The sequence below is a fragment of the Teleopsis dalmanni genome, chromosome 1 (assembly GCF_002237135.1).
Source record: "Teleopsis dalmanni isolate 2A chromosome 1, ASM223713v2, whole genome shotgun sequence".
NCBI classification, from domain to species: Eukaryota; Metazoa; Arthropoda; class Insecta; order Diptera; family Diopsidae; genus Teleopsis; species Teleopsis dalmanni.
Genome location: NC_051846.1, coordinates 210,724,730 through 210,752,175, shown reverse-complemented (window position 1 = coordinate 210,752,175; position 27,446 = coordinate 210,724,730). Strand labels below are relative to the sequence as shown.

General features: G+C 28.7%; 2 protein-coding genes across 3 annotated transcripts in view; both read right to left on the bottom strand.

The window, feature by feature from the left end:
• The window catches only part of LOC119671728 (general transcriptional corepressor trfA), a 64,494-nt gene extending 56,773 nt beyond the window's left edge, over positions 1-7,721 (bottom strand). Inside the window, exon 1 of one of the 2 annotated variants that reach the window (XM_038082487.1) lies at positions 7,561-7,721. In XM_038082487.1, the coding sequence (XP_037938415.1) occupies positions 7,561-7,657 (97 nt within the window). In that variant the 5' untranslated portion in view covers positions 7,658-7,721. Of the gene's footprint in view, positions 1-1,538; positions 1,711-7,560 lie in introns of those variants that run through there. The other variant, XM_038082486.1, reaches the window with a different exon arrangement.
• Positions 7,722-15,272: 7,551 nt separating this feature from the next.
• Positions 15,273-18,133, bottom strand: LOC119671727. The gene is made up of 4 exons (XM_038082485.1): positions 17,613-18,133; positions 16,875-17,043; positions 16,151-16,462; positions 15,273-16,083 (listed from the first exon to the last, which is right to left on the bottom strand). Exons 1-4 carry the CDS (start codon positions 17,966-17,968, stop codon positions 15,673-15,675), a joined length of 1,248 nt encoding a protein of 415 aa, XP_037938413.1. The 5' UTR covers positions 17,969-18,133; the 3' UTR covers positions 15,273-15,672.
• Between the last annotated feature and the right edge of the window lie 9,313 nt (positions 18,134-27,446).

The window sequence follows — 27,446 nt, the reverse complement described above, 5'->3', positions numbered from 1 at the left end:
TTTATTTTGATATTTAATTATTAAAAAGTGCAATAATACACATACTACCGGTAGTGAAGTACGAAAAGCAAATTCACTTCTACTTCCACTTCCACTTTGACATTTCTTTAGCGAAAAGGTAAATGAAACTGAAATATTATTGGTGGCAGACAGAATGGCGACTAAAAGCAACTAGTCATACATTGCCGCTTAAACTGTCATTAATTGAATGACGAATAGCTTTCGGTGTTTACAGCTACAGTTATGTATTGCAACTAATTTCACAACAGAAACAGCTTTTACTGACATTTTAGTATAATTTACTTGTTGCTATTTCTTGTTAATTAGGTCATCTGGGTTAATTCATATATACATACATACGAAGCGAAATAATTTACTAGAAAAATTATTTTTATTTCTAAAGAAATTGTTTTTCATAATTTTTCTCAAATTTTATCAATATAAACAATGACTTAATCAAAACAAAAACAGTCATTCAATATTTTTAAAATCAGCTGACTCTTCCCACAATTACTCTTCACCTTGTTTACTTGCAGTTTTCAATTTTCAGTTTGTAAAAGTTTATTTTAATTGTACATTGCAATAACAAAATTTGTATTAATTACCATCACTAAATTACACAAAAATTTTTTATTTGCAAGCAATAATTTTCTCTTCATTTTAATGTATTTCAATCTTAAAAATTCACTTTTGAATACAACAATTTATTAACAGCAACAATACAAATGAGCGTCTTGCACTTGTAGGAACTACAAACGTTTTAAAAATGATTTTGGACTTGCACAATTTCAGTGCGAATTTGACGAAAGCTAAATGAGGGAAAGCTCTTTGTTGTGACTTGTGGCTTGTGTACGAGCAAAGTTTAATTTTGGTCAGTTTAATATGCAAGTATGTCAAGCACTATGGAGAGATGAGCGACAACGGCGGCGACGACGACGACGACGGCTCAATATAAATAAACAAATGTAAATATTGATAATACCGACATTAGGGCAAACCAGAATAATAACTGCTAAGCGAACATTTTAATCTAATAGCATTTTTATTGACACTCATTTCTTTTTTATTACAAACATTTACTACTACGTTCTCTTGTTAAGACAAAGCAAAAAGCTTACAACAACTGTGTTGGCATTTAAATATTGTGTTGAAAGTTCTACGTATTTATGTATGTAGCTGCTATCAGTGCAACAACAAAAACAGCAATACCCAAGAGAAAAACATAACAAAGAAATATAAATTTGTATTAAGAATTTTGATCGCTAGAGAATGAGAGAGGGTACGGTTAAATTTAAAATTTTTATTGATCTTATTTAGTACAATTCAATATAAATTTTATAATATATAAACGTGACGCAAACTTTTAGTGCAAATGACGAAATATTGAGAAAATATGTAAAATAGTTATTTTGTCAGAAGGCATATAAAAGTACTCGCAACTATGGCAAAACAATAACAAAGCATTAAAGGGCATTTAGTTTATGTTACAATTTTAAAACGTTTTTTACATCTGTAAACATATTTTCATTTTTACTTACATTCGTTGTCCCGTTGTTTTATGTTTTGCTCAATATGAAGACACTTTAAATTGTACCAGAAAGATAACTTTATTTAACCCGCTATTTGTAAGCAACAATGCTTTTATGATATCTAACAGAGAAAATAAATTACAACATCAACAACGTGTGTTCGATACGCAACTGAGCAGAAGTGTCTCCTTTGCAAATTTTTTGCTAAAGAAATCAAAACAATCAGTGTTACCCGAGAGCATGAATAATGCAGTGTTCATATTATATTTACACTCTTTGTTAAAAGTAAAATCGCTTTAGGGTTACATTGACAACTAAGGCCCTCTTATTACTATTATGTTTAACAATTTGATAATATCTATAATAATAATAATCGTAATATCATAATTATTATTAACATTAGACTACGCAGACTTATATATGACCAATATTTGTTTAAGTACATATAAATGAAGTAGTATTTTAAAGTTTTAAAGCGTTGCAAATCCAGTTTTGACATAACACGTAATTTATATTTCTACAATATATATTAGCAAAAAAAAACTATGGTTAATATATTGCAGAAATCCAACTACAAGTTTAATCATATAAGCTATGTTATGATTTAACATTCCCAGTTAAAATTTAACCCAGATTTCTATAAAAAAGTTTATTTATGTAATTATTATGCCCTTTCCATGATTGAAAGACAGTTGTTCTCACTACTATCCTGTAATCAGCGATTGCAGCTCAATCATTTATAGAAGTTATTATATAGAAATAAACCAAATTAAAAATATATCCAATATAAACACCATAAAATAATCGTTTGTATAAGTTTAAAAAACATTTCTACAAAAGCAAATTGTGCGCTCAGCATAAAAAGTTTTAAAACTAAACTATTTATTCCAGTAAACCCTATATAAAATCATGCCTCAACTAACGCTTCACTGATAACTGCATGTGTAATAAAGCTTGAGGGAATAGTTTTTATCAGTATATATATTTGTAATCTATAATTTTTTCTGTCTAGTAAACTTCATTTTTCTTTTTGAAAGGTGCTGACTAATATATATTCAATGTATATATGTATACGTGTGTGTGTCTATGCCACACGTTTGGCATACTTTAAAACGACCATCACATAGTTTTTATTAATTTTTTTTTTCATTTACACAAAACTATTAAAAAACATAAAAATATTACTTATGAACCACGCATAATTGATTCTCTCATATCGTCGTGTTAAGATAAATAGTAAACTCAATTTGATTTTGAGTTTTATTGTAGGTGTTTGGACTAACGAGGGCTCCAGTTTACTATATTAATTAAAGGTCATGCAAATATATCAAATTTTATTAATAATTTCCCTTTTTGGGTTTTTTGGTGAATCAATTGATTCATCTATGAGTGAAAACAATTGCGTGAATGTAAAAACGAGAACATGTTTGATAATGTAAAAACGCAAAAAGATTGATAATTTTATAATTTTACTAAAATCCTTTAATTTAATTATTAATTAAATAAAAATAATGACGAATATTATTATCGTAATCTGTTAGAGCATTATTGTCTGCAATTATTAATTATTGCATATTGTTTAGATAAAAATTTTATTTGCAGTAATTAAACCTAAAATTAATATTAGTTTCTGTAGATTCTGCAATTTTTTTACTTACGTTTTACTTTCAGTTATAAAATTATAGTACTGCCCACCCATAGTTCCTTACTTTAATTAAAGTGTTAATAATATTGTCACTATAAAAAAATATGTAATGCATTTTATAATAATTTTTATGAGCCGAATTAATATTATATTTCATTATTTTCTTTAAGTATTTAATTCGTTCGTAAAAGATATATTTTTACATAAACATTTCTTTATTATTTATTTACTTAAATTTTATAACCCATCGCGCCTTTATGGCGACCCATAAAATAGGCTTTGCTTACGTTTTATTGATATTTGTAATAATTTATATCTCTGAGAGATGATGATATATAAGAAGATTGCTTAGCGAAGCTTTTTATCTTCGCTGCACTTTGTTTTGTTTACATTTGTGTATAAACAAATGATCGTACGTTAATATGAGTATAATGTGTATAGCTGCGCAAACAGGCAGATTGTTCAGGCACAATCTAAAGCAATGAATATGCGATTTTATCCATGAGTTTTAAACAAACAATATCAATCTAATCACTTAAAAATATAAGCGCAGCTATTGAGCCGTGAAGCTCAAAAAGTTTATATTGTCTTCATTAGAAAATAAACATTTTTATTTAGCAGAACATGGAAATATATAACCCGAACAGTTGATGGCATCAGGTTTTGTTGGAGGTATACAAAACGTATTAAAAAACAATTTATTGTTTTCATGGAAATGATCAAATTTTTTAAAAATGTTGAAAAAACAAACAAAATAAGAATATAACTGTAGTTTAATATAAAAAAACTAGCAGACAAGGGACTAAAAAAATATCACAATATCACTATCACAATGCAGATACTCGAATATTATATAAACATATATATTTTTATATATCTAAAAAAGTTTCATAGTTAGTTTATTCATAGGATAAATATAACAACAACTAAAACTATAACAACAGCATTCCTTTCACTCGCTCGAAGGCACCTCACACGGCTGCACAACCTCCCGCCTGACATATCAGCCCCTAGCATACTCCCTGCGGACTCAATCCAGGCCTTACTCTACAAACCCCCCAATACCTTTTCCTTTACCTCGATGTGTGTGACTCTGATCCCTCCATCATTCCTCCTCTCGTGGCCCCGGTCACAGAGTCTACCGCTAATACTCCTGCGCTTACGCAATAACCCCGCCCCCTTCACTAATACCAAATTTCCTACTTCACCTCCATGCCTTCTGGCTTAGAAAAACTTAGTCCGCTAGGTATTAAGCCTCTTGCTCTAATCTCTTGCTCTATCTTTCATATTCATTCCTAAGAGGCGTTTTTATTCCTAAGAGGGGGTTTAAGTCTCACAATGTGGCTTTCGATGCTTTCCAGCAATTCCCTGCTTTACCCCCATGCCTTCTGGCTTAGAAAAACTTAGTCCGCTAGGTATTAAGCCTCTTGCTCTAATCTCTTGCTCTATCTTTCATATTCATTCCGAAGAGGCGTTTTTATTCCTAAGAGGGGGTTCAAGTCTCACGCTGTGACTTTCGATGCTTTCCACCTACTGCCAGTGAGAGGGGAAACAAACAAAGTATAAAAATAAACAAGATAAAATAAACAATAATTTATTTTACTGCTTTATTCCCTGCCATCTTTATTAATTAGAACAATAAAAAATAAATCACTTATAACATTTATATTTATATTGAAATCCTTCCTAAGTGAACATCGACGGTATCAGCTATTGTGTCCCACGACTAACAATATCGCTCGTTTAATGTCGTTTATATTTGAAAGTTGTTTAGCATTTTTAGAGGACACCTGTTAATAATATTAACCTATTTATAATCAACAGAGATATGTGATTGAGTTCTTTCTAAAGCATGTGTTTATGTGAGATCTTAGTTTCAAATAAGGAGGTTAGAATGATTTAGAAGCCTCAGAATAAGTACTTTTCTTAGTCATCATAACATTTTCCAAAGAAACTATGGCAAATTTGAAATTAAGATGTATCATCATGTTATATAATTGCTTGTAAAATTGTGGGAACCTTGAAATTAAGATGGATTTGGATATTTATAATATAATGTGGACTATTTGCAATAATTGAAAGTTCTTCAAAATTTTAATATTAAATGTTGCCACATGTTCAGATCGATTCTAAGACAACCATTTTTAGAATATATCAGTGCTCTGTCAATTTGTGTTATGTTGATCTCATTAGATGCGCAAGTTTCTTGATTAGGAATCAATTTAACATGAGCAAGCTTTTGATCCATTCGTCATAACTCTTAAATTTTTCGTCAATGATAGATTGCGGCTATATAAAAGAATTCCGTAAAGAAATTAAATGTTATATCTCAATCAGCCTATGAAATATGTATTGAGGATTGGGTCAAGCAAGAAATAGTTGTATTGATTCATTGTGATCTTTGAAGACGTCAACATGAGTTTTGGTTTATTGATGATTTTCTGTATTTCATTTAATCATTTCATATATTCTACACAGAATGAGCTTCTCAATCGTGATACGTACTACTTGTGTTTATCTATTTTTACATAGTATTTTCTAATTATTTATTTAAAATTTTTCAGAGTGAGAACTTAGAAAAATTTACTTAGAAATTTTTTAGGTGCAGTAATAAGAATTTAATTGGAATTCCATCAATTTCTACTACGAATACCAGTTTTTGCTTTTCAATACAAATGTGCAACTACAGTTTGATGTGATTTACAAATGCAGCAGATAAAAACAAATGTAAATTTCACTAATAAGTGACTCAACTCAGTATCCATATGTGACGTTGTTGTGACATCATGACGTTACTGATAAACTATGATTTTTCTTCAAGTACAGTTCGGAAAGCATTTATTTAGTTAAAATAAAATCAGGTAAAACCGTTTTTCCGCTTATTATATTAAAATCCATTTGCACATTAGAATGTGCTTTTTCAAACCTAAAATATGTTTTTCAAACCATAAAAAATCATTCAATGACTCAGACAATTAAAACATCATTTAGTTCGAAGATTTAAGATACAAGATTTAGTATTTAGTATTTTAGTACTGCAACTTCAATTATTTTTGGCATATAAATAAACAGGCCCCTTTACTTAACCTTCAGCCACTGTTATACTTGTTTAACCTATAAGATATTTTTATTTTTATTTAAATTTTTATTAAATAAATTATTTGGAACAAACTTTGAAATATTTTCAACCGGTTTGTTTTTCCACAGCTCAAACCGCAGCTGTTGATCTACTTCGGTATATCAAAAATCTTGGGTGGCCCAATTCCAAATTGAAAATTATATTCGTACTACCTCAAATACCCAAATATCTTTTCTGAGTTTTTTTTTTGTAAATAAATATTATCATTTATATTTACTATTACTGTTGTACAATATTTTTTGTTTATGTTTTTATATTATTTTAAAATAAATATAGCTGACTCATATCATTATTAATAATAGTAAATTTTTATTTATTTACTTAGTTCTTCTTGCAATAAAGTTAGCATTTTATATTTCTTATCTTAAAAATTATGGCATACACGAGTAAATGCTAAATTCTATATGACTATAGGATCCGGAATTTTGAGTAGACGAATGGACTGAATAAAACTCAATAAATACTTATCAAAATTCATTTATTAACAGATTTTCAATAGATAATCCACTACTATTATATACAGAAGGAGACTATTACCCTATGAAAACCATTGTATTGTCACTGGAAAAACTCTACTAATATTCCCCAGGAATAGATTAAAGCTATTAATAAATTTAACAAACCGTACTTTGAAAACCAAATAGAGACGCTGAAGACATTTCCTGACATGTGCAGAAAATACGAGTAAATAATATGGATGGATGTACAACTCTGTACTCCGGAGACTATACAGGTGGCAGCATCTTTTAAATTGATTAAGAGTAGTATGATCGATTAAAAATTTGAGACATAATTTATCACTTAGACAATTAGATAATGTATAGTGATGCATATAGACCCTATGAGATCGTGACTGAAAAACCAGCATAATTCTACAATAAATGTGTGAGGCTTTTGTCAAACCAAAATAGGTCAAAAATGTCAAGTTTCCAATTACAGAAGTCATTAGTTATTATATCATTACTGTTAAATAAAAATTAAAATAACTAAAAACGATTATTAATGTCATTCATTACATTTTTATTTTACTATGATATAAAAATTAATATCACCAAAAAGATTTATTATTGAAATATATTTAAAAACAAATTATTTACATAATTTATTTATTTAACAAATAATAAATGCTTGATATTGTTTTTTTTTTTATTGAACATTATTTTACTATATTCGTAAATTTTTTTTTTATAACAAAAATTTTTAATTTTTATATATAACATATACTATATTTTTTTTTTAATACTTACATGTGATTGGATAATTTGAATTTTGGAATACCATAGCCGGTATACTATAGAATGGTATATAGACCGGTACTGGGTTTATGTACGGTAGCGGTTGCATATTGTAGATGCACTGAGGTTGAACTGTATATATTGGTAAAGGCACTTGAACGGACACAACAAAATTATTTGTATTGAACATTGTTGAAATATTTAAATAAACAGTTTAGAAATGTTAATGAAGCACTTTAGAAAAAAAAAGCAATATTTAATAATAAATTTAAGTTTCAATTTATATTTTCCACAATAACACTAAATTAATATTTATTAAATTAGTTAGATTTTATTTATATATATATTTTTATTAATAATTTTTAATAAATTTTTGAATAACACCCGCGCACATCCGTGTTTGCAGTATTTTCGAAATTATTTCCGCAATACTAAATTTATCGACTTATTCGGTTGAGTTCTCGAAGAGAAATGACATTAAAGAAATCGCATTTCACAGCTTATCACAAACTTAAACAGAGACTATTGATGAAATACAATCTATAGAAAATAAAAGTGATGAACTGACTTAACTGGCAGGTACGAGCATGCACACAATGAAACCTTGCTGGGAGAGTACGCTTGATCTCGTTCTATCTTTTATATACTGTATTTATGTAATACGCGATATACATAGGATTACCAACCACATTCTAGTACCTGAGAACTACATTGTACATTGTCTTAGCAATAAACAATTTACGCGAATGTTTAGATACAAGTTGTTAGTAATCACTGTAATTAACAGCTATTATATTATATATAAATTTTACTAAATGTCAAACATAAATTTGGAATTTACTATACCGAATTTGTATCTAAAACAATGGAGAAAAGTATGTACATTAATGTTAGTCCATAAATGTTTTGTTCAGAATTTTAGCTTTGAGTTATTCTTCTAAATTATATATATAATTTCTTAAAATTTTTCCACTAACTCAAATTGTAGCTATATACACATCAAAGCCTGTTACAGAAATAGGATTATTCTATATTTATAACCCTGGTTATATGAGGACTATCCTAGTACAGTAAAAGTAAAAAAACGCAAGGAGAAGTTTGTGAAGCACTTTCTTTTTCAATAAATAGCAACATCAGCTGTTGTCCACAGATGCAGACCTTTCTACGACAGCCCTGTACAGAACTCAAAATATTTTAGTTAAAGTCAAAGATGGTAACAAACCTAAAAATATAAATTTTGTTTGGTTAAAAACAAAATATTGTTAAAAAAGATTGATAAAAATATTGAGTTATTGCATTTGTAATTTTATTTATTAATCAACAAATAATTAAACCGATCACCAAAGGAATGCAAGTGTCATAGTAGAGCAAAGGAAATGTGCATAATTATAATTTAAATTTTTCATAGATATTTAGCTATAGATATACTTCAAGGTATTTATATTTAATAAATATAACTATGCTTGAAATATTCTGTTTTTAACGTTTTCATCCTCTGAAATGTGATTTCAGCCAAAATTCTTTCGCCGTCTATTGGCTGAATTCTTCTCAATTCATTCCTAAGTGGAGGTTTTAACATAGTGGTTTAAACTTTCACACTCCCTCTCTTGCTCTTTCAGAAAAACATGAATTTTTTAATTATTATTCAAAATGATAAATCTTAACCAAAAATCAAATTTATAGAGTTATAGTCCTATTTCTATGGAGGATCAACTATTTGACAATACGTTTATTCAATCTCAATGAACACATTTTCACAATTAACGAAATGTAAAGTCGATTAATTGAATACAGTTAATCGGTTTTTTAATACAAAAATGCTTGACATTATCCACTCATAGTGTACTATTTACCTAATAGTAAAATGTTCATATTTTCATGTATTGTTCTTATTTTTCTCTAACGATGCTTGGCAACTCTTAACATGTTTTATATAAAGTCTTGGATGTCTCCTTAATATTAGAGGGTTGAACATGCGCAGTTAATAATCTGTTCGTGTTCGTGAGTCATACATACTCAGGGATAGTTATGTATTGTCATAAGTCGGTCTTCAATCCTTTTGTTTCAAGATAGAATGAAATAACATGAATATTAATGTCCAATTAAATACAAATATTGATAGTATATAACAATGTATATGTTATATGTGTATGTATAGGGTGAGTTTTTATTTTAACAGAATTATTTAATTGGCTTAGAAATTAGCCATATATCTGTACGTATGTGTAGAACGTAGTTTCATCTTTTTAGTGTGATGAATCATATATTATTTTATTTGTCTCAAGAGATTCTCACTTCTTCCATTGAAATTGAAATTTAAAAATGTCCCTATTGAAAAAAATTAATCAAATCTTATAAAATTGACTTATCAAAGTAGTTTAAGAATAGTCCGGTACGAACTTTCTTAATTGTTATCGTAACGAAAACATATTCCATCAGATGATTTTAAAGTTCACTCTCAGTGTTCATTGACTTTTGTGTTTACATTAGTTTCGGATCCGAAGGAAAGAATTGAATCGTTCCTAAACAATGCTTGTAGGGAGGATGAGAAAACTGATCTAAACATTTTGAACCTAACATATAAACTTGATATACACCACACACCTACAAATAATCTTCTGTATGAGCCACACAGTTGATCTTTAAACTTAAATTTTCATGATCGGGTGATTGGTATCAAACAACGTCTAGCTCTACTTAAAGACTAGATAAACCTTTACCTCTATCAGACACGCAAGTTGATCTTTAAACTTAGATTTTCATGATTGGGTGATTTGTATCAAACAGCCTCTAGTTCTACTTGGACAGAAGATAACCCTCTACCGCCAGTAAACCAAAAGAACCATTAGATATTTGCGTGAAACAAATCATTTCTCTATTTGCAATTAGACTAGTAGCAGTCTGCTAACTATAGGTCTTAATCCTTGTTTTAGAGTAACTAAATTTCCTACAGGGTATGCTACTTTATTAAATTAACTGCCAAATTATGCTGTCGTTAGCAAAAATCCTTTAAAAGAGCATAAACAGATAAACATGCATTTATGGATATAACTCTATTTTTACACATATACACATATATTTCGTTCTCATGAAATTGTCTTAAAATAAGTGAGTCTTACTATTTGTCTTTTCAAATAAGTACTGATAATTTTTTATCAACTGTTTTTGCAAATCATTTTTAATTATGAGTCTGCTTTCCTGATTTTTAATTTGTTACGCATGTTTTTGAAATAATCTTTATTTTCAAAGTGTTTTCAAATTATGGAAGAAATCGTTTATTGTGCACTGAACCCAAAGTGTCTGAGATTCTTTCACCCAATGAGTAATCAGTATGGCTTGTACCCATCATTTTATCAAATTTATTTCGATATATGTCTTAAAATGTAAGATTGTGCTTTTTAGAAGCATTGAACTGTTACTGCTTATCTCAGACTAATAACGAATATAATGGTAGTTAAATTAACCTAAACATGGCGTACATGAATATTTGTTAAATACAAAATAAAAAGTCAATAAAATTAAGTTTTGATAACAGTATTTGGATTGAACTGAACTGTTCGATAAAGGTTTCCACCTATATATTTCTATGTCCCTAGCGACATTAGTGAATGGCATAACTAATAGAGCTGCAATAGCTCTCCTATCCTATTATAGAGTGTATCATTATTTGATTTTATTTAAAAAAAATTTCAGTATGACAAAGTTTAGTTCTTGACAATGTTTGGTATTTGAAAAGAAAGAAAACATATGTCTATGAATCCAAATAATGTCTAGATAGTTAAAGAACATGTTTATGGCCCATTGTTTTAAAAATATAGAGTTAATACATATGTCCATTAAAAAGTTTATTTCATTTATAAAATAAACAACTGTCATAAAAGTTAATGGATCTTATTATACATATTTAGATACTGATTTATATTTTTAGAAAAGAAAAATTTAAATAAATTAGTTTAAAAACATATATATATCAAAATAATGCAGCTTTCAATTAAAGATGACACATAATGTCACCAACCAATCAAACAATGTCATTACTTTAATATAATATTAACCGTTGTGGAGGATACCTAACTACAAATAGCTATAGCTACAAATAGTTGAACGTCGCTTTTAACATATGTAAATTTCCGATGGAACTGGCCTTCGTATAATAAAATAGGGATTTGGAAACTCCATAATAGGACTTAAGTCAACACTGCAACTCTTTTAGGCCACTACTTTTTACGGTCATTGTAGAAATTGTGAAACAAAAAAGTTATAATCACGCTTTTTCTCTTTAATTGCCCTGTTTTACCCACCAGACGGTATTTTATCTGGACAATTCATCGGTTATGATAAAAGATCTGCTTAACTACATGAATTATATACGCTTGCCCTTGTCATATCAATTGCGGTTTCTTATATAGAATTCGGTTCTAATCGTTAATTACGAGGACTGGAATATTATTTGCTAGCCAGTCAATGTAACAAACCAACTAACCAACCATATGTAAAAACAATACATGGATATGCGGACGCATCAAGAGAGTACAGTTAAAGCAGATATAGCAGAGGTTCGCGATCAAAAACACAGCTATCAATATACAATATTAAATTAAATATTACTGCCCATAAACAATTAGTTTAAAATAATTAATTTAATAATTTTTAATTAAACAAATGCATACCTTTAGGGGCTTTATACTAGTAAAAACAGCTAGATTAGATTTTTTAAATTCTACATTTACGAGGAAGTATAATTAGTTACACTAAAACATTTAAATATTTAAAAAAATTATATCACTTCTAAATCGAAACAAAAGTGATAAAGATGTTTTAACAGAAAGTAAAATCTATAAAATCTAATACATTTTAAATAAAGGTTAGTGTAGAATATAATCATTTAATATACAATCGTACATATAAAAAATATCTCTCCGTAGGTATGATAGAACAATACAACTATTATTATAGGTTTATATTACCTGTGATTATTCGCCGTCGTTTAAGGAATACTAATTATGTTTATTATCACAGTAACTCCTAATAATTCCGGAACAAAAGCAGTTAATTCACGTTTATGAAATGTCCTTTTATCTAGAACTGACACAAATATAAATAATTCGAGTACCTTTAATAAACTACCTGATCACATTTAGAGGAAATCCCAGACGCAGTAGAAATTATTTTTCCAAGTACTGATCCTTTATATGGCATAAATAATATTTAAAGATACAAGAACTTAAAAGAAGGACCATGAAAGCAAGCGAGATAAATGCGATATATTTTTATATTAATTTGATTCTAATATAAATATATTAAATACATTTGCTTGTGATGTCAAGGTACTATCTGCAAATATTGCTCGCAATATTTACTCATCTTTGTAAAAAATTTGTTTTTTTTTCTCTATATGTTAAATGAATTCATTCTTAAATATTTTATTCAATAAAATGATAAATTTTATATAAACAGCTGCTGAATTTAGCACATTTAAAATAATTTTCAAAGTATTTTAATACAAACAAAATAATGTTCAGGTACATGGGAATATTTAAGAAATATGTTAAAAAAGAAAGATATCTAAAAATAATCAAAAATAATTTTATGAACAGAACTCAGTCTGCTATAAGCAATTCAAATTTGTACTAACAAATTTTGTTAAAACAAGTGGTAGATCTTCGCTGTTGATTCAGTCATGTTTTTATTCTGCATTATATTCATCTGGTATACCTATTAACACATGTCATTGTAGACACTCCATTCTTATTACAGGAACACACCCAATTGCCAAACTTCAATGTATATGTATATGTACGTCGAATACAAATTATTGACGAAATCCTGACACAATGTAATCAATATAATCCAAATTGCTTATTCGAGCTAAGAACTCTAACGCTGATAAGTCTAAACAGATATAAATTTTAAAGTATATATCTTACTATTAAATACCACCTTTAAAATAAATGATTAAAAGGATATCTGAAGATTTAGTAAAATACTTAATAAAATGTCTACTGATCTTTTTCACGACTGTTCTGTGATTATTAACAAATGAGTCATTTATCTAACTTTATTTGAACTAAAGAATATCTATAAATTCAAATAAAGGTTCGTCCTAAAAATTTGTTTTTAAATTTAAACTATGGACTATTCTTTTCAATTTCAAATACGAGTATGCTTTTATTTTCCAAAAGTATTATTTTTAAGCGCACAATCGGTGAAGCTAAATTAGAAGAACGTGTCGAAGAATAGACCCCGTTAACATGGATTTTTTCTATAGTATATTAACTAGTTCTTGATTTTGACGTTTTTTTGTATTACGTATGAGAATGTTTATAAAGTTCTCTATTAATTTTTTTCCTATTCAAGATAATTGATGAAGATTAATTTGTGACTATTTCAAAACATAGATACTATATTCATTTTAATATGGCATCTTTGGTTGACTTCTTCTGTTTGGAATTTTCTATCGACTTTGATTAAAAGTAGTATATACTTTGCTAACAGCTATCTCTATCCTTTGATATTCATAAGATATCAGTTATCTTTTGCAAGTTTAATATGCGTGCTATAGATGTTTATAGCATGCAAATCAAATACATATATGATATAGTATTCAACTTCTCTTGTTTTACAGATATATTGAGAAAACTTCTATATCTTTCATACACAATAGTTTCAAAAATAAATTAGTTTAGAATTAGTATATATTGATCATCATGAATTTCACTATCTTTTGGTTTCTTTATTTTCGTTGATGTGATTTCTAAACAGAAATTTTTGTATATATTATATTTCATATATAAATAAACAAATATTGATTTAAAGATGTTTACTATATAGCAGACAACTCCTTAATCAAATGCATTCTGGTATCAGTAATTTACAACCTCGAATTTTCTCTTTCTACAATTTTTCAATAATGAAAATAGATTATATTTTAAATTTAAGGAACTAGAAAAATCAGGTTTAAAATTAATTAATCAATTAACAAAGTATTATTATTTTTGTTTTGATTTTTTATATATATATTTTAAACCTCATAAATATTCAAACAAATTTTTTTTTGTGTCACGTACGTGAAGTGTGAACTGGGTCCTCTACGTTTGTAATTGACGGCACATTTGGCTTGGTAGACAATAAAATTTTTAAAATAGATTATATAGAAAAAATTGTATCGATAAGACATAAACTGCTAAGTAATGTATTTTCAGATTTGCTATTTGTATATATGTATATAATATATATAACCTTGCAACATTCATGGCAGTGCAATGACTTTGTACCATAGGTATGTTTTTAAAAACACCTTTATAATCAAAACAATAATTAATTCATAAAAAAATTGGATTATGAACAAGATTTTAATTATAAATATATAATATAATTAAAAAGTGAATTTATATATTAGACCTACATGATAAGTAGGGAGCATGATAGCAATGGATGATATAATAATATTATAATAATATATGTCTCTTAGATATAGTAAAAATATTTTTATAATATATAACAAGATATATGTTATAATATGAATAAAATGTATATGAATATGTATATAACTATATATGAAATTTTGATATTTTGTTTGTTGATCAATAAATATAATATATATAGGTATTATAGTATACAATTATTCAATATTTTTTGAGTTAAATTCTAAACCGATTTTTCACATGTAACCATAGGTTTATACAAAAATAACACTAGAAAATAATTAAATATAGCTTACAACAGGAGTGGGAACCAATATACATCAATATATTTCATTATTCATTATTCTTGACAAAATATTACTGAAGTTTTCAGCTTTCGAATTAAACAATTATGCCAAAATCGGAATTCGATAGTATTATAATATAAATGTAGTTTCAAAACTGTTACTTGCTTCACTGGGAGCTTGAATCTATACTCTATAATCGTTATATCCTGCGCACCTATTATTAAAACATACTATGTAATGAGTATGAATCTTAAATTAACAATTTATTATTATAAACATGTGTACATGTAAATTTTAGATAAATATTATATATCATAAAAGTAAAGCTAAAACTAAACAACAATTAAACTAACAACAATACAGAGTAGGTTAGAATAAAATATTCTTGTACTTAAAAGTAACTATGTTTTGAACTAATCAAATATTCCCAAGTCATCAAATCGTTTCAAGGCATAACGTAAAGTGTCTGTTGTGCGTGGATTTGAGGAGAACATTAAATTCACTTTCTTTTTAGCAAAATCTTGATTAGTCATGGCCTCAATTGAATTATCTAAGGAATCCTCCTTCTTCATAGCAACCATAGGCAGAAAGGCGTATGATGAGAAAAAGCCATACAGTTCGCGCGCTCTGATTTCCATTTTAATATCATGCAAAGTAGGTATGTACTGGTAGTGCATGCATTCCAAAGAGTCGCGTAAAGATTTGTAATAGGTCTCCACAAGGAAATCACGACGATTTATAAGAACATCCAACTGTACGCTGCTGTTGAGGAAAAAATTTATGTCACAACCTGGGCTACCGAAGAAACTGTTTTGGAAATCAACCTATAAATATATTTATATAAAATTTTTATTTAAAAATGCTTTCATTATCTATAAAACATTTACTTACAAATATAACATCAATGGGTTTTTTGGGATTCTCCTCATCGTATTTATACATGAAGTTATTGACCCATAAATCACCATGGTTTAATACGGTCAACTCGCCTGGTATGGCTCTGCCCGTCATAACAAGGTTCTCCATTATATTGTCACAGTGTCTGTGTAATTTTTCAGCTATAGCGTCATAACCTGTCCACTTTGATGCAACATTGGCTAAGGTGCGCAGCTGCAAAGTCATGAAGTCTATAAAACGCTTGCTGGTGCGTATATAATTCTCATCTAGCATGCCGGTAGTAAAGTGTTCACGCACTGTGGGATCCTAATAAAAATGGGTCAATTTGTTAATATTATTTAAATTGTGTATGAACTTGATGATCTTAGATATTTTTTTATTGCTGTTTTGGTTTTAATTTTTATTTGAAAAACGACCATTTAACAGAAATGCTGACTTAGCAATTGCTTTGTTGGTAAATACGACGAGTATTTCATAAATTCAGACAAAGCTTTAAATTTGCTAAAAACAACATCAGAATTTTGTTGTTTGTTTTTTTTGGCAAATTATTTTTAATATCATTTTGCTGACAAATATTGACATAAATTTAATCATTGCACTGATAAGGCTTTCTATTTTATTACACAATGATTTTTTTAGATCATATTACATTAGCATCAAATTAAATATGAAACCATTAATAATAAATAAAAAAAATTCTTAATCGAAGTTAACTTACTTTCTCTGCTAGGACCATAGATGTAGCATGGAATTTTCCCAACTTCTCCAGAATGACCACACAATGTTCTTCGTTTAGGCCTCGTTGACGACTTGCTAATTTGTAACCATACTGAGTTAAGTCATCGAAAACTATGGTCTGCATTGGCTCACGTGTTGTATAGAGACATCTAAAAATAGAATTAATAAACATATTTAAATTTTTTTTAAATATTTTCACCTATAAATATTTTAATTAATTTATCAATAAAACTTATAAAAGCCTATAAAGAAAAATTATAAAGCAATATATTACAAATTCTATAAGATCATTTGTTTTAATAGAATAGACTGGGGTTTCTAAACATCTCATTAAGGATAACGCAGATCATAAGGATTATATATCTTCAACTTAAGTTTTTTACAAAATTAAGCTATTTTAAACACATATTTTTAAGTATTGACTACCAAAAAAATAATTACTAGTTATCCTTAATTCAAAGTCCTTTTAGGATAAGAAGAATGGTTAGGATTAAAGGATGGTAAAAACTTATATGCAGAACACTAATATGACATAACAATTTTATTTGGAGTAAATTTATGTTTTCTTCAAAATTTAGTTAATATAAACAAATATTTATAAAATTAAATTTTAATAATACTTTATAAATGTTAAAAATTTAATTAAATATTAAAAATAAAAGGTTTTTAATGATGATCCTTTTACTTATGCTTAAAGTGTTATAATATAAATACTCACTTGGCACCAAATTTCGAACCGTCTCCTATTAGAACCTCTAGTTTGCCCAGGACATCAAAATAGAATATTTTTTCACGTAAATAAACTGCTAAATCCTCGAGAAATTGTGTGGCTGGTGTTATGGCAATACTTTTCACTATCAGTGCTAGTTCCTCATCCAACTGTCGTTTACTACTACGATACAGCGCCTTAGCACGATAAATCTTACTGCAATAGTTTTCACCGCCTCCATTAGATTCAGCAAACACAATTTTCTTGATGTCGACACGCATATCTCTCAGACCATCCTCGAGTGCGGCCTTGAAAAACTCCTTATTGAGATATTTTGGCGGATCTGCTTGTATTGCCAATTTCATATTGAATATTCCTTGAGAGTGATAATTGTTGTAGAAATAATTGTTGAAAATTATAACAAAGTTGTAAATTTAATTTCAATTTGATATTTTAAATAAATCCAAATAATTCCGGCGTGTTTGACGACTTTGTTAGAACTGTGCTTGGGTATTGCTGTGAGGGTTTAATTATAAAGTTTTTAGCGTTGGCGTATCGTGAGTCGGAGAATCGCTTATCTATGTCTATATTTAATGTACTTAATTAAGCACTGCGCTGCACTTCACAGCTCGACAACAGCCTGCTCGGTTATCGCAGTTTCGATCGTACTAGCTCAAGTGGCTCTGAGTTTTTGAAGCAGTATTGCTGTTTGCGGCTCTGTGCACTGCTAGCAAGGTTTTAGTGAGTCCTTTATTTTTTATACGTATAGTTTGGTCTCAAATGATTTTGTCTTTCGCTAACTATCCGTCAGTTTCAACTATTTAACTATAAATTTTTAATATCAATTAATTTTACATAAATTTGAATTAGCCTAAGCTCTGTTACATTTTCTTTATCTATCAGATAAATGCATTTTTTAAAATCGATAATAATAAAGATAATTTAAACAAGGCAATAGATAATAAGTAGGAGGTTACTGAAAACCACAATAAGTGAAAATAAACACAGTGCTGTGAGTGTGGTTGCGAAAAATTATACATAGATAATATGTCTAGTACGTCTTCCATATGCATCAATTTATAATCTATAAAAATTTTGTTCTATGTAATCTACATTTCTAGAATATCTATACAGTTTAAAACATTTTTATTCCAAGAAAATATTATAAACTGATTGGTTTCATGAAGAAAATATTATATTATGAAAATATTATAACTGACAACTAAATGCTGGCTTGGTCATGTCGTACGAATGAAAGAAAGTACTCCGGCTAGAAAGGTATTTGATTTGGTACCCGCAGGTGCAAAACACAGTCCCATAGAAGACGTTTTCCAGATGACTAATCGGGCTGGCTGTTGTAGGCTACTTGACGCGGCCAAGGACAAATCACGTCTATAATGGCCAACTAAGTAAATAAATAAGTACACATATCATTTTACAATAATAGTTACTAATATATGGTCATACATATACGTAGTATGACATTTGATACAGAGAAAAAAGTAATAGACTTAGAATCTGTATTAGTAATCATATTTACTTACTTATTGACTGCCACCTTACATTTTGCTGGAGAATAGGATGTCACTAATTGTCATTTGACACAGAGAAAAAAGTAATAGACTTAGAACATGCGTTAGTTACCCTATTTACTTTCTTACTGACTGCCTCCTTAACTTTTGTTGGAGCATAGAATGTCACTAATCGTGCTTAATCGTGTTGTATTCTAAGTCATGCTCACTGTTCTCAGTCCACGAATATCCCGGATAATTAATATATTTATCATCAGTGTAACGTCATGTTTCGCTTAGTCTTCGGATGACCTGCAGATCACCGCAATGCTTGTCTAGCTTAGTTACCATATAAATGGCGATACAGAGTATATAACACGTAAGTTGTGTTATATATAATAGTCAATGTTATCATTGTAATTTATAAGCAATTCTCATACATTTTTACGTTAGTAATTGATCTTCAAGAACTACTAAATAAACAAATTGGTATTAATCGGTTCTATACAAGAAACTACAATTGAACCAATGGTCCAATGAAAATGATTACAAATTTATTTCGACAAAAACGTAGTGGAAGATAATCTTCAAAATATGAGTAAGTTTATTTAATAGATGTCTGCAGTAACAGAAAAATCACAGAGAATAGTATAACTGCTTATTCTAAAATAATATATACATACATATCTTAAACGAAATCTTATTTCTCATCAACTTAAAATATCAACTGAATAACGGGAAATGAGTCTTTCATCGAAGAGATTTTGTCTGAGCTAATTTGTTAACTGAAAACATTTCAGAAGAATTCTGCCTATCCGTATGTGTAAATATCCGTATGTTTGTTATATCACCGACAGTCAAATGATAATTTTTCTAGTAAATTTTAATTTTTTCTTTAATTTTTCTACGAATACATTAGCATACACTAAGATAATAATAACGAATGCAATTGCAAATTTGGACACCTTTGATGCTTTTATCACCCGCTGATAACCTTTTTGTATTGGTGCACAAAATTAAGACGCATATAACCTTGATAGTAAATAATCTCACATTCAAATTAATATATATAAGTGTAAAATGTTATTGTTCCAAAACAAAAAAAAAACGCAATTATTTAAACAAAATTCCCGAAGACATCTATTATCAATAATGACGTAACATTTGTAACAAAGTTCAGTTCTTATTTATTTACATACCTATGTTACTGAATAATGCATTCGTAAGTATTACTAAGCTCATAAGTGTGGATTAAGCCCATATTACATATGCAAATTCCAGAACATAGAATACCGCCGCCTTGTACGATATTCTACAGAGCTTTGCAGTCTACAAAGAAACTTTCACTCTACTTTATATATATCGCACACGTCACTTTTAGCGGTTCTGTCACTAACCGACCCGCTTGTAGTTGGAGATAAGGCGATGTGATTTTCGGCGACGCCAGTCGCAATTTCAGACTGGAAACCTATGATTTTTCGTCAGGAGGCGCACTTTGCGCTTTTGATAGTTACTTTATCTGCAACATGCGATTGTGTAGTCTAACATAATTTGTCGTCTATGCTTTGAGAACTGTGAGAATATTTAGGGTTATCATAATTTAGAGCCATAAGTTTAATTTGACTTTAAAATTTAAATTTGAATTTTTAAATTTTTTTATTTTACTATAAATAAAATTTACTAGAAAAAGATTACAAATATTTATTTTGCTTAATTCTTGTTTTTTTTTTTTGCATATTTAGATCATATAAATTTGTTTTAAAATTGTATATATATAAGCACTTGTTTACATTATTTAAATATAATTCAAAAAATACATATATAAATTATTTTCCATAATCAATGACTAATGGAACAAATAAAATAAAATTCAATAAAAATAATATTATACCAACATAATCTATAGATACTTGACAATATCAGAAACAGCGATGTGTTTATCCAAAATACTACTCAACTGAAATTGTAGTCAATTTCATTATCCACTATATGTATGATTGCACATCCATTAAAAGTGTTAAATTGACAACGTGTTCAATCTAATTTATTTTATTATATATATATATATATATACACCTGAGTCATAAAATTGCGGTTTCCAGTCGGAGCCAAGTCAACCATTGATATCCTAGAAAAAGCTCTTGATATGATACTGGAAGCGTGATGTGATTACTGACTGTGGTGTTGTTCACAAGGATGTATTAGAATAGAGAAGGTATGCAAAGAGTGCAGATGCTTGAAGCTGAATTTTAATCATTAAATGGTTTCTTCTTGTTATGAATATATATATATATATACAACAGCACAGCCAGTAATCACATCACGCTTCCAGTATTATATCGAGAGCTTTTTCTAGAATATCAATGGTTAACTTGGCTCCGTCTGGAAGCCGCAATTATATGACCCGGCTATTAGGTTGATTCTTAGGTAGTTGACACAAATCGTTGCGTCGTTTTCCCAATACCGGAGGTATTATTATAATTATTTAAATGACAATCTTAATACTATTGAAGTTCATGCTAAAGCTGGTAACACCTTCGGAAACTTTATCAAACCTTCTGATTTTAATATCATATCTTTAAAAGTTTATCAAAATGACTGCTAGAATTGGGTCTGAGAGCAGTTATAAAAGTAATCTGAAAATAAAAATCGCAACATAGCTTAAAATATTATAAAATGCTATTGCCGTTGTATTATAGTAACGTTATGGGAACCACAATATGCTTTTCGCCAAGGTAATTCCATTAACTCAATTAGGGTTACTTCTTTGATTACTATTTTGTTCCATATTGTCTTGTGTATTGTTCCCTTGTGTATTGAAGACTTTGGTGTGTTCATAATATAGAAAACGTTGGTAATGTTTACGCTTTCACTATAGACAGTCGACAAATATAGATAAAGTTCTAATTGCTTTTTTATTCCAGTAACAATTAAGGAAACTCATTATTTCGACCTATTCAGATAATAGAAAATAAATAAATGTAGGGTATACGTGAAACAAAATCTCTAATCGAAATGCTGAAACTATTTCATAATAAATATTTTATCATAATCAATACTTATTATTACATATATCTTGCCGATAATAAATTGATATACAGTAAATGTAAACAATAACTCAACCTAAATTAATTTTCTCAAGAATAAGGAAACAGACCACTCTTGGTATTTTAACAGTTTAGAAATCGATGACATGAAAACTGTCATCGTGCAAATCTAGACAACTCAATCACTCGTAAGTACACATCGATTTTTTTCCATTCTATTTTTTACCACTTCACAAAAGGTTATAAACTTAAGTACTCCCAGATTAGTTCCGAAGAATTCACAGTCTTCTGGTCATCGCTGTATGCATTTTTTTCCAATAAAACAGAAATAAATAGAGCTGTGCAATTAAAAAAAAAGCTAGAAAAACAAAAGCAAGATACAATAACTTTCCACGATAATATTGATCAAGTACATAGATAAACACTAGTTGGAGAGGTAAAGTCTAAAAGCACTTTGCACTCAAAACGTAATCGCATTTACGTATGTATCGTACGTATTGCAACTACAGATGAAATGGCGCGTTTTAATTATTCTCTGATATGTTCTGGTTCTGGGCTCTTCGATTGGTTTCGCAAAATCCTATACATATAGTGCGAAAGATTGTAAGACGTAGTTTTCAAATTACTTGAAATGAAATATTTTATTGAAACTTGAGTGCTCAGATAAGCACACCTTTTTTCCCTCACATATGTGACTTTTTTTTTGTAATTTTATTATGCCGAGACAATTTGTTTATAAACAATAAAAACCTTATGAAAAAGTTTTCTAAATATTTATGTAATTTTACTTTTATATTCAATAACATAATAACATAAGTTTTATGGCCGTACAACAACAAGGTCATTATATCATTGTGTATTGTGCATTATTTTACAGTATAGGAGCATTTTGTGGATTGTCGTCTTCGTAACTGAAAATGTGTCTTGTAAGTGGGTCACTAAACCGTTGTTACTTGGTTTACCAAAAGTGGAAATATTTTTCAAGTTGACTGCACAGACAATGGCATATTTTCCATTAAAGCCTTTTATGATGGCCTCTTAAGCACAGTTTTTTTCTGATCTTTGAAGAAGCTCTTCAGCCGTAAAAAGCGTCACATTTTAAGTAATTTTTTCTTAAATAATGATTCAAATAATTGATATTCAGCATGATGTGTTTAAAATATCATCAAATAAAATTTGTTTAAATATGTAACAGATTGTATAACAGAGAAACTCAGGTCTTTATAAGAAAATTGCCAAATTGAACGCCATACACATGTAAGAAAATTTATTTGGAAGATTGTATGTAATTATATTTGAATTGCTCTTTAAAAGTTACAGTGTAGTTACTCATATTTAAATGTGTGCTAATTTATAGATCTCTGATAATTGCAGGTAATTCTGGCTATTGTCTATATGTTATATGTTTCAGACAACAGCAATATTGAGCAAAACATAGACTTAGAGAGCAAACACATCCACAGAACAAAAACAATTTAAATTAAAATATATTTTCAACTGCCACCAATTTCCTGACCAAAAAAGAAGACTGTCTAATAGATATCATTCAAGTACTTAGTCCATAGAACCAAGGTTAGGTTAGTTTGAGAGTTAATACAAGAATCTACAATTACACACGGAGGTATCTATTGTCAATTGTGATGCTTCTTACTTGCCAAAATAATTTAAATTCGTTCTCAACTACCTTTAGACGTGATAGATACTGTCATTTTTAGAAACAACTCTGACGACAAATTGTTTCAACTAAATATGACCATAACCCTCTTTATGATATCTAAAGAGAGTTAACCTTCAATCGGGAATAAAAACTATAAAAGCGAACTGTCTTTAAAATTTAATTAGTCTAGCTTCATTTAAACACACCTAATTATACAGGAAGAATATATAGCTGGATTTTTCTACAGAACTGTCTGTTGGAGATAATATGATAAAAAGCAAGAAACAAAATATAAGGCTATTTCTTTAGTCATTGTCACGATCTCACGATCACGTTAATTGAAAATATACAAAGAACAAACCTTTACATTCTAAAGCTAAGGTTAAGGTAATCTCACGATCACATTTATTATAAATATTTAAGAACTTTTAACAGTTTAAAGCTAAGGTTAAGGCAAAATGTTATAAGAGATTAATCAGAACCCTAACCCGTCTACATCTGAGTAACTCATCTCTTTATGTTATGGAAGTTTTGAAAATATTGGTATAATATTTAACAATAATATTGAACAATACACATAGGTATTAATTCAAGTAAATGATATTTTTACTAACTATTAGTTAGATTGACCTTTGATCAAACAATTTTTATGAAATCATTCGACTTTACCGGATTTTTTTTTCACGACTAAATATTGGTGTTGTTATATAGTTGTTGTAAAAATGTTTCTTTATATTTTGACTTATGAACTATAAATTGAAACAGTAGTACTTTGATCTGTATAGATAATATACATTTATATAGTTACTGTTCACTATGCAACAAATAGTAAATAATCTATTATCTCAATGAAGTGAAATTATCTATTAAACTGGCTATTTAGAAACGAATCTCAAAAAATATTGCAGTTTTTGCTAATTGAATAAAAGAAATGTATATTAGTCGAGGATGAAGGAGCTAAATAGAGAGCGAGAGGAAGAATATCATCTGTCAATGACATGATGCGATTAACAAAACCTATTCCAAAAAAATAATTTAAAATAGGAGTATAAAAAAATGCAGGGAAACAAGGGAAAGGTCAAACAAAAAACAATTTCAGTAGAAATGTATTCAGCTATATATGACGTATGGAAATAGGTATTATTTAATTTAAACGAATAGTATCAGCAATTTAAATAAGATCATTTAATTTATTCTTGAGTGCTAAGTTTTTGTTGTGTTGATAGAAATCTATGAAGTCAATGTGGTCTAAATATTATATATAAAGTCCTCTACTTAATAAGAGTAGGAGAGTTGAATTCCGGAGAGTTACCGAATCTGTTGTATATATAAAATTGCAATTAGGAAATCAGAATGTATAATGAAGATAACCTGTATTATTTATTTTTTTTTATAAATAATCAAAAATTAATGCATTTATATTTTATTTAATAAAAATTAACAAGTTTTATTATCAGTTCCTTAAGTTATAGCATCTATGCTGTTTTTCAATTTCAATTGCTTTTTTATTCAGAGATATTCCATTCAAATTTCTTTCTTTTTCTTTCTTGAAGCTTTTCGAGCCGGCCGAGCATCATAAACATGATTGACTTAATCGGACATCATTGAATAGTTCCAACATCGAGGAGTTCGAACTGAAAGATTCATTAGAATAGTGGTTCCCAACCGGTGGTTCGCAAACTGGTTAAAATGGAAGTGAATCAAATTTAATAAGTATGGACACATAGCTTGTAATTTGTTCTCTGAGACCTCACTTATTCGAAAATAAGCACAAAAAACTTCCATGTAACTAACAGAAATGCATAAAGAGTATTAAAATAATTATACAGTCTACTATTCCTAAAGTGATCCCTAACAAAAACACAAATGTGATATTGGTCCATAGTCAAAAAAAGTTTGGAAACCACTACACTAGAACTTCATCGACCTTTTGAACATTATCGACCATCTAGCACATCATTAAGTAACTCATTCATCATCGAGTAGTTCGAATTCCAATGCGCAATTCGTACATTAAAAAACTATTTTGAACATAATCAAACAGCTCGAACATTATCAATGATCTGAAATATCAACGATCAGCTTAAATATCATCGAGTAGCTCCAACAATATCGAACAATAACGAACAGTTCGAACATCACTAGCCACTTGAATATCGTCGACCAGCTTTTGTGATAATCCACCAGTTCGAACATCTTTTAGCAGCTCCACCTTTATCGAGGAGTTCGAATATCATTAAGCTGCTTAATATCGTCAAACCGTTTGAACATCATTCAATAAGTCTAACATAATCAACCAGCTCAAATATAATCCAATAGATCGAATATTATCGAGCGTACTTGAGCTACTCTAACATCGTAATGCTTGAAAACATTATAACACTCATAAATGTACACATATATTAAATCCGTTTCTTAATTTATATATCTAGAAATGAATTAATATATTTTCAAAAGCAGTTACTGTAGATCACTTTCGCACTTCCCATCACAACAACCAGCTGCTTTTGATCGCTATAAGAATCTCAAAGTGCTGTGTAAGTAATTATTTTTAAAATCAGTATTTCTTCGCCTTAAATGCACAAAAATAATTTATTTTCTTCTTAAGGAAATAATTCAGCTCGGCAGATTTCGCTGATATAATATCAGCTTCATGCTTATATAAAACGGTAATTAAAAGTATCTATTAATGAAGCTGCCGGACAAAGTACGCTGGCGCTGCCATTTCTGCATACGCTTAACCTTGACCGCAAATAAAATAGGTGCACATTACGGCAGGAATTATATTCGTATTTGGCGATAACATTTTATTTTGAATTGGCATTAGAAGTATTTTTGAAATCTACGAAGACGATAAAGCACACACGTGCGTATCCCAGATCAGGGCATGAATTTTCAATCCGCAAAAACACAGCCTCAAAGCAGATTCCGCTCCGACCGCTTGTTGGAAGCAGGTGTTTTATTAACCCACAGCTTCGCATACACAATTATCTAGAAGAATTCTTTGAAAATTATCTCTGAAAGTAATTTCAAAATTGTCAATAAAACATTTTGGCTTATTTATCTGCAATCTGCAATAAAAAAAAATGTAATCGAAGCTATAATCGTAAAGGCAATAATGACGGCAAAATTGCGATGAGGTCAAACGCCAGAGATACATTAGTTGTCATATGATATCAATCGGCATATTCTTTTAATTATTTTTAAATGATTTTTTATTTAAATACTTTTAAGCAATTAATATGTAAATTAGAGAGTTAAGTTAACTTAAAGAATTTCACAAAATTTTTTATTAAATTATTTATGCTTAATTAAAAGTTTAAATAATATTTCCCTCGTACTATAGAACATACTATCAAGCTGGGTAAAAATAATATTTTCCAAATGTTCAATATCATAAAAATTATCTGTTATCAAAATTAGCTGTACATTATAATGATTTTTCATAAAAATATTCAAGGGCATCAATAGATCCAAGAGCAAATAGCATCTGAAGAATCTAAAGACCGCCAATGTCTAAGCTATAGACAGCGAACACAAAACCGTAACTATAAAGAAATTTGTGCGAACCTAAGGCATTATGGTGCACATTATGACTGAAAAAAAAGACATATCCATAATAATAGCA

Excerpts from the sequence above, each read along its gene's own strand:
- LOC119671727 (XM_038082485.1), bottom strand. The coding sequence starts at position 17,968 with ATGAAATTGGCAATACAAGCAGATCCGCCAAAATATCTCAATAAGGAG. Across the intron at positions 16,463-16,874 it reads CTATGGTCCTAGCAGAGAAA|GATCCCACAGTGCGTGAACA; the intron begins GTAAGTTAACTT and ends CATTTTTATTAG. Across the intron at positions 16,084-16,150 it reads AACCCATTGATGTTATATTT|GTTGATTTCCAAAACAGTTT; the intron begins GTAAGTAAATGT and ends ATATATTTATAG.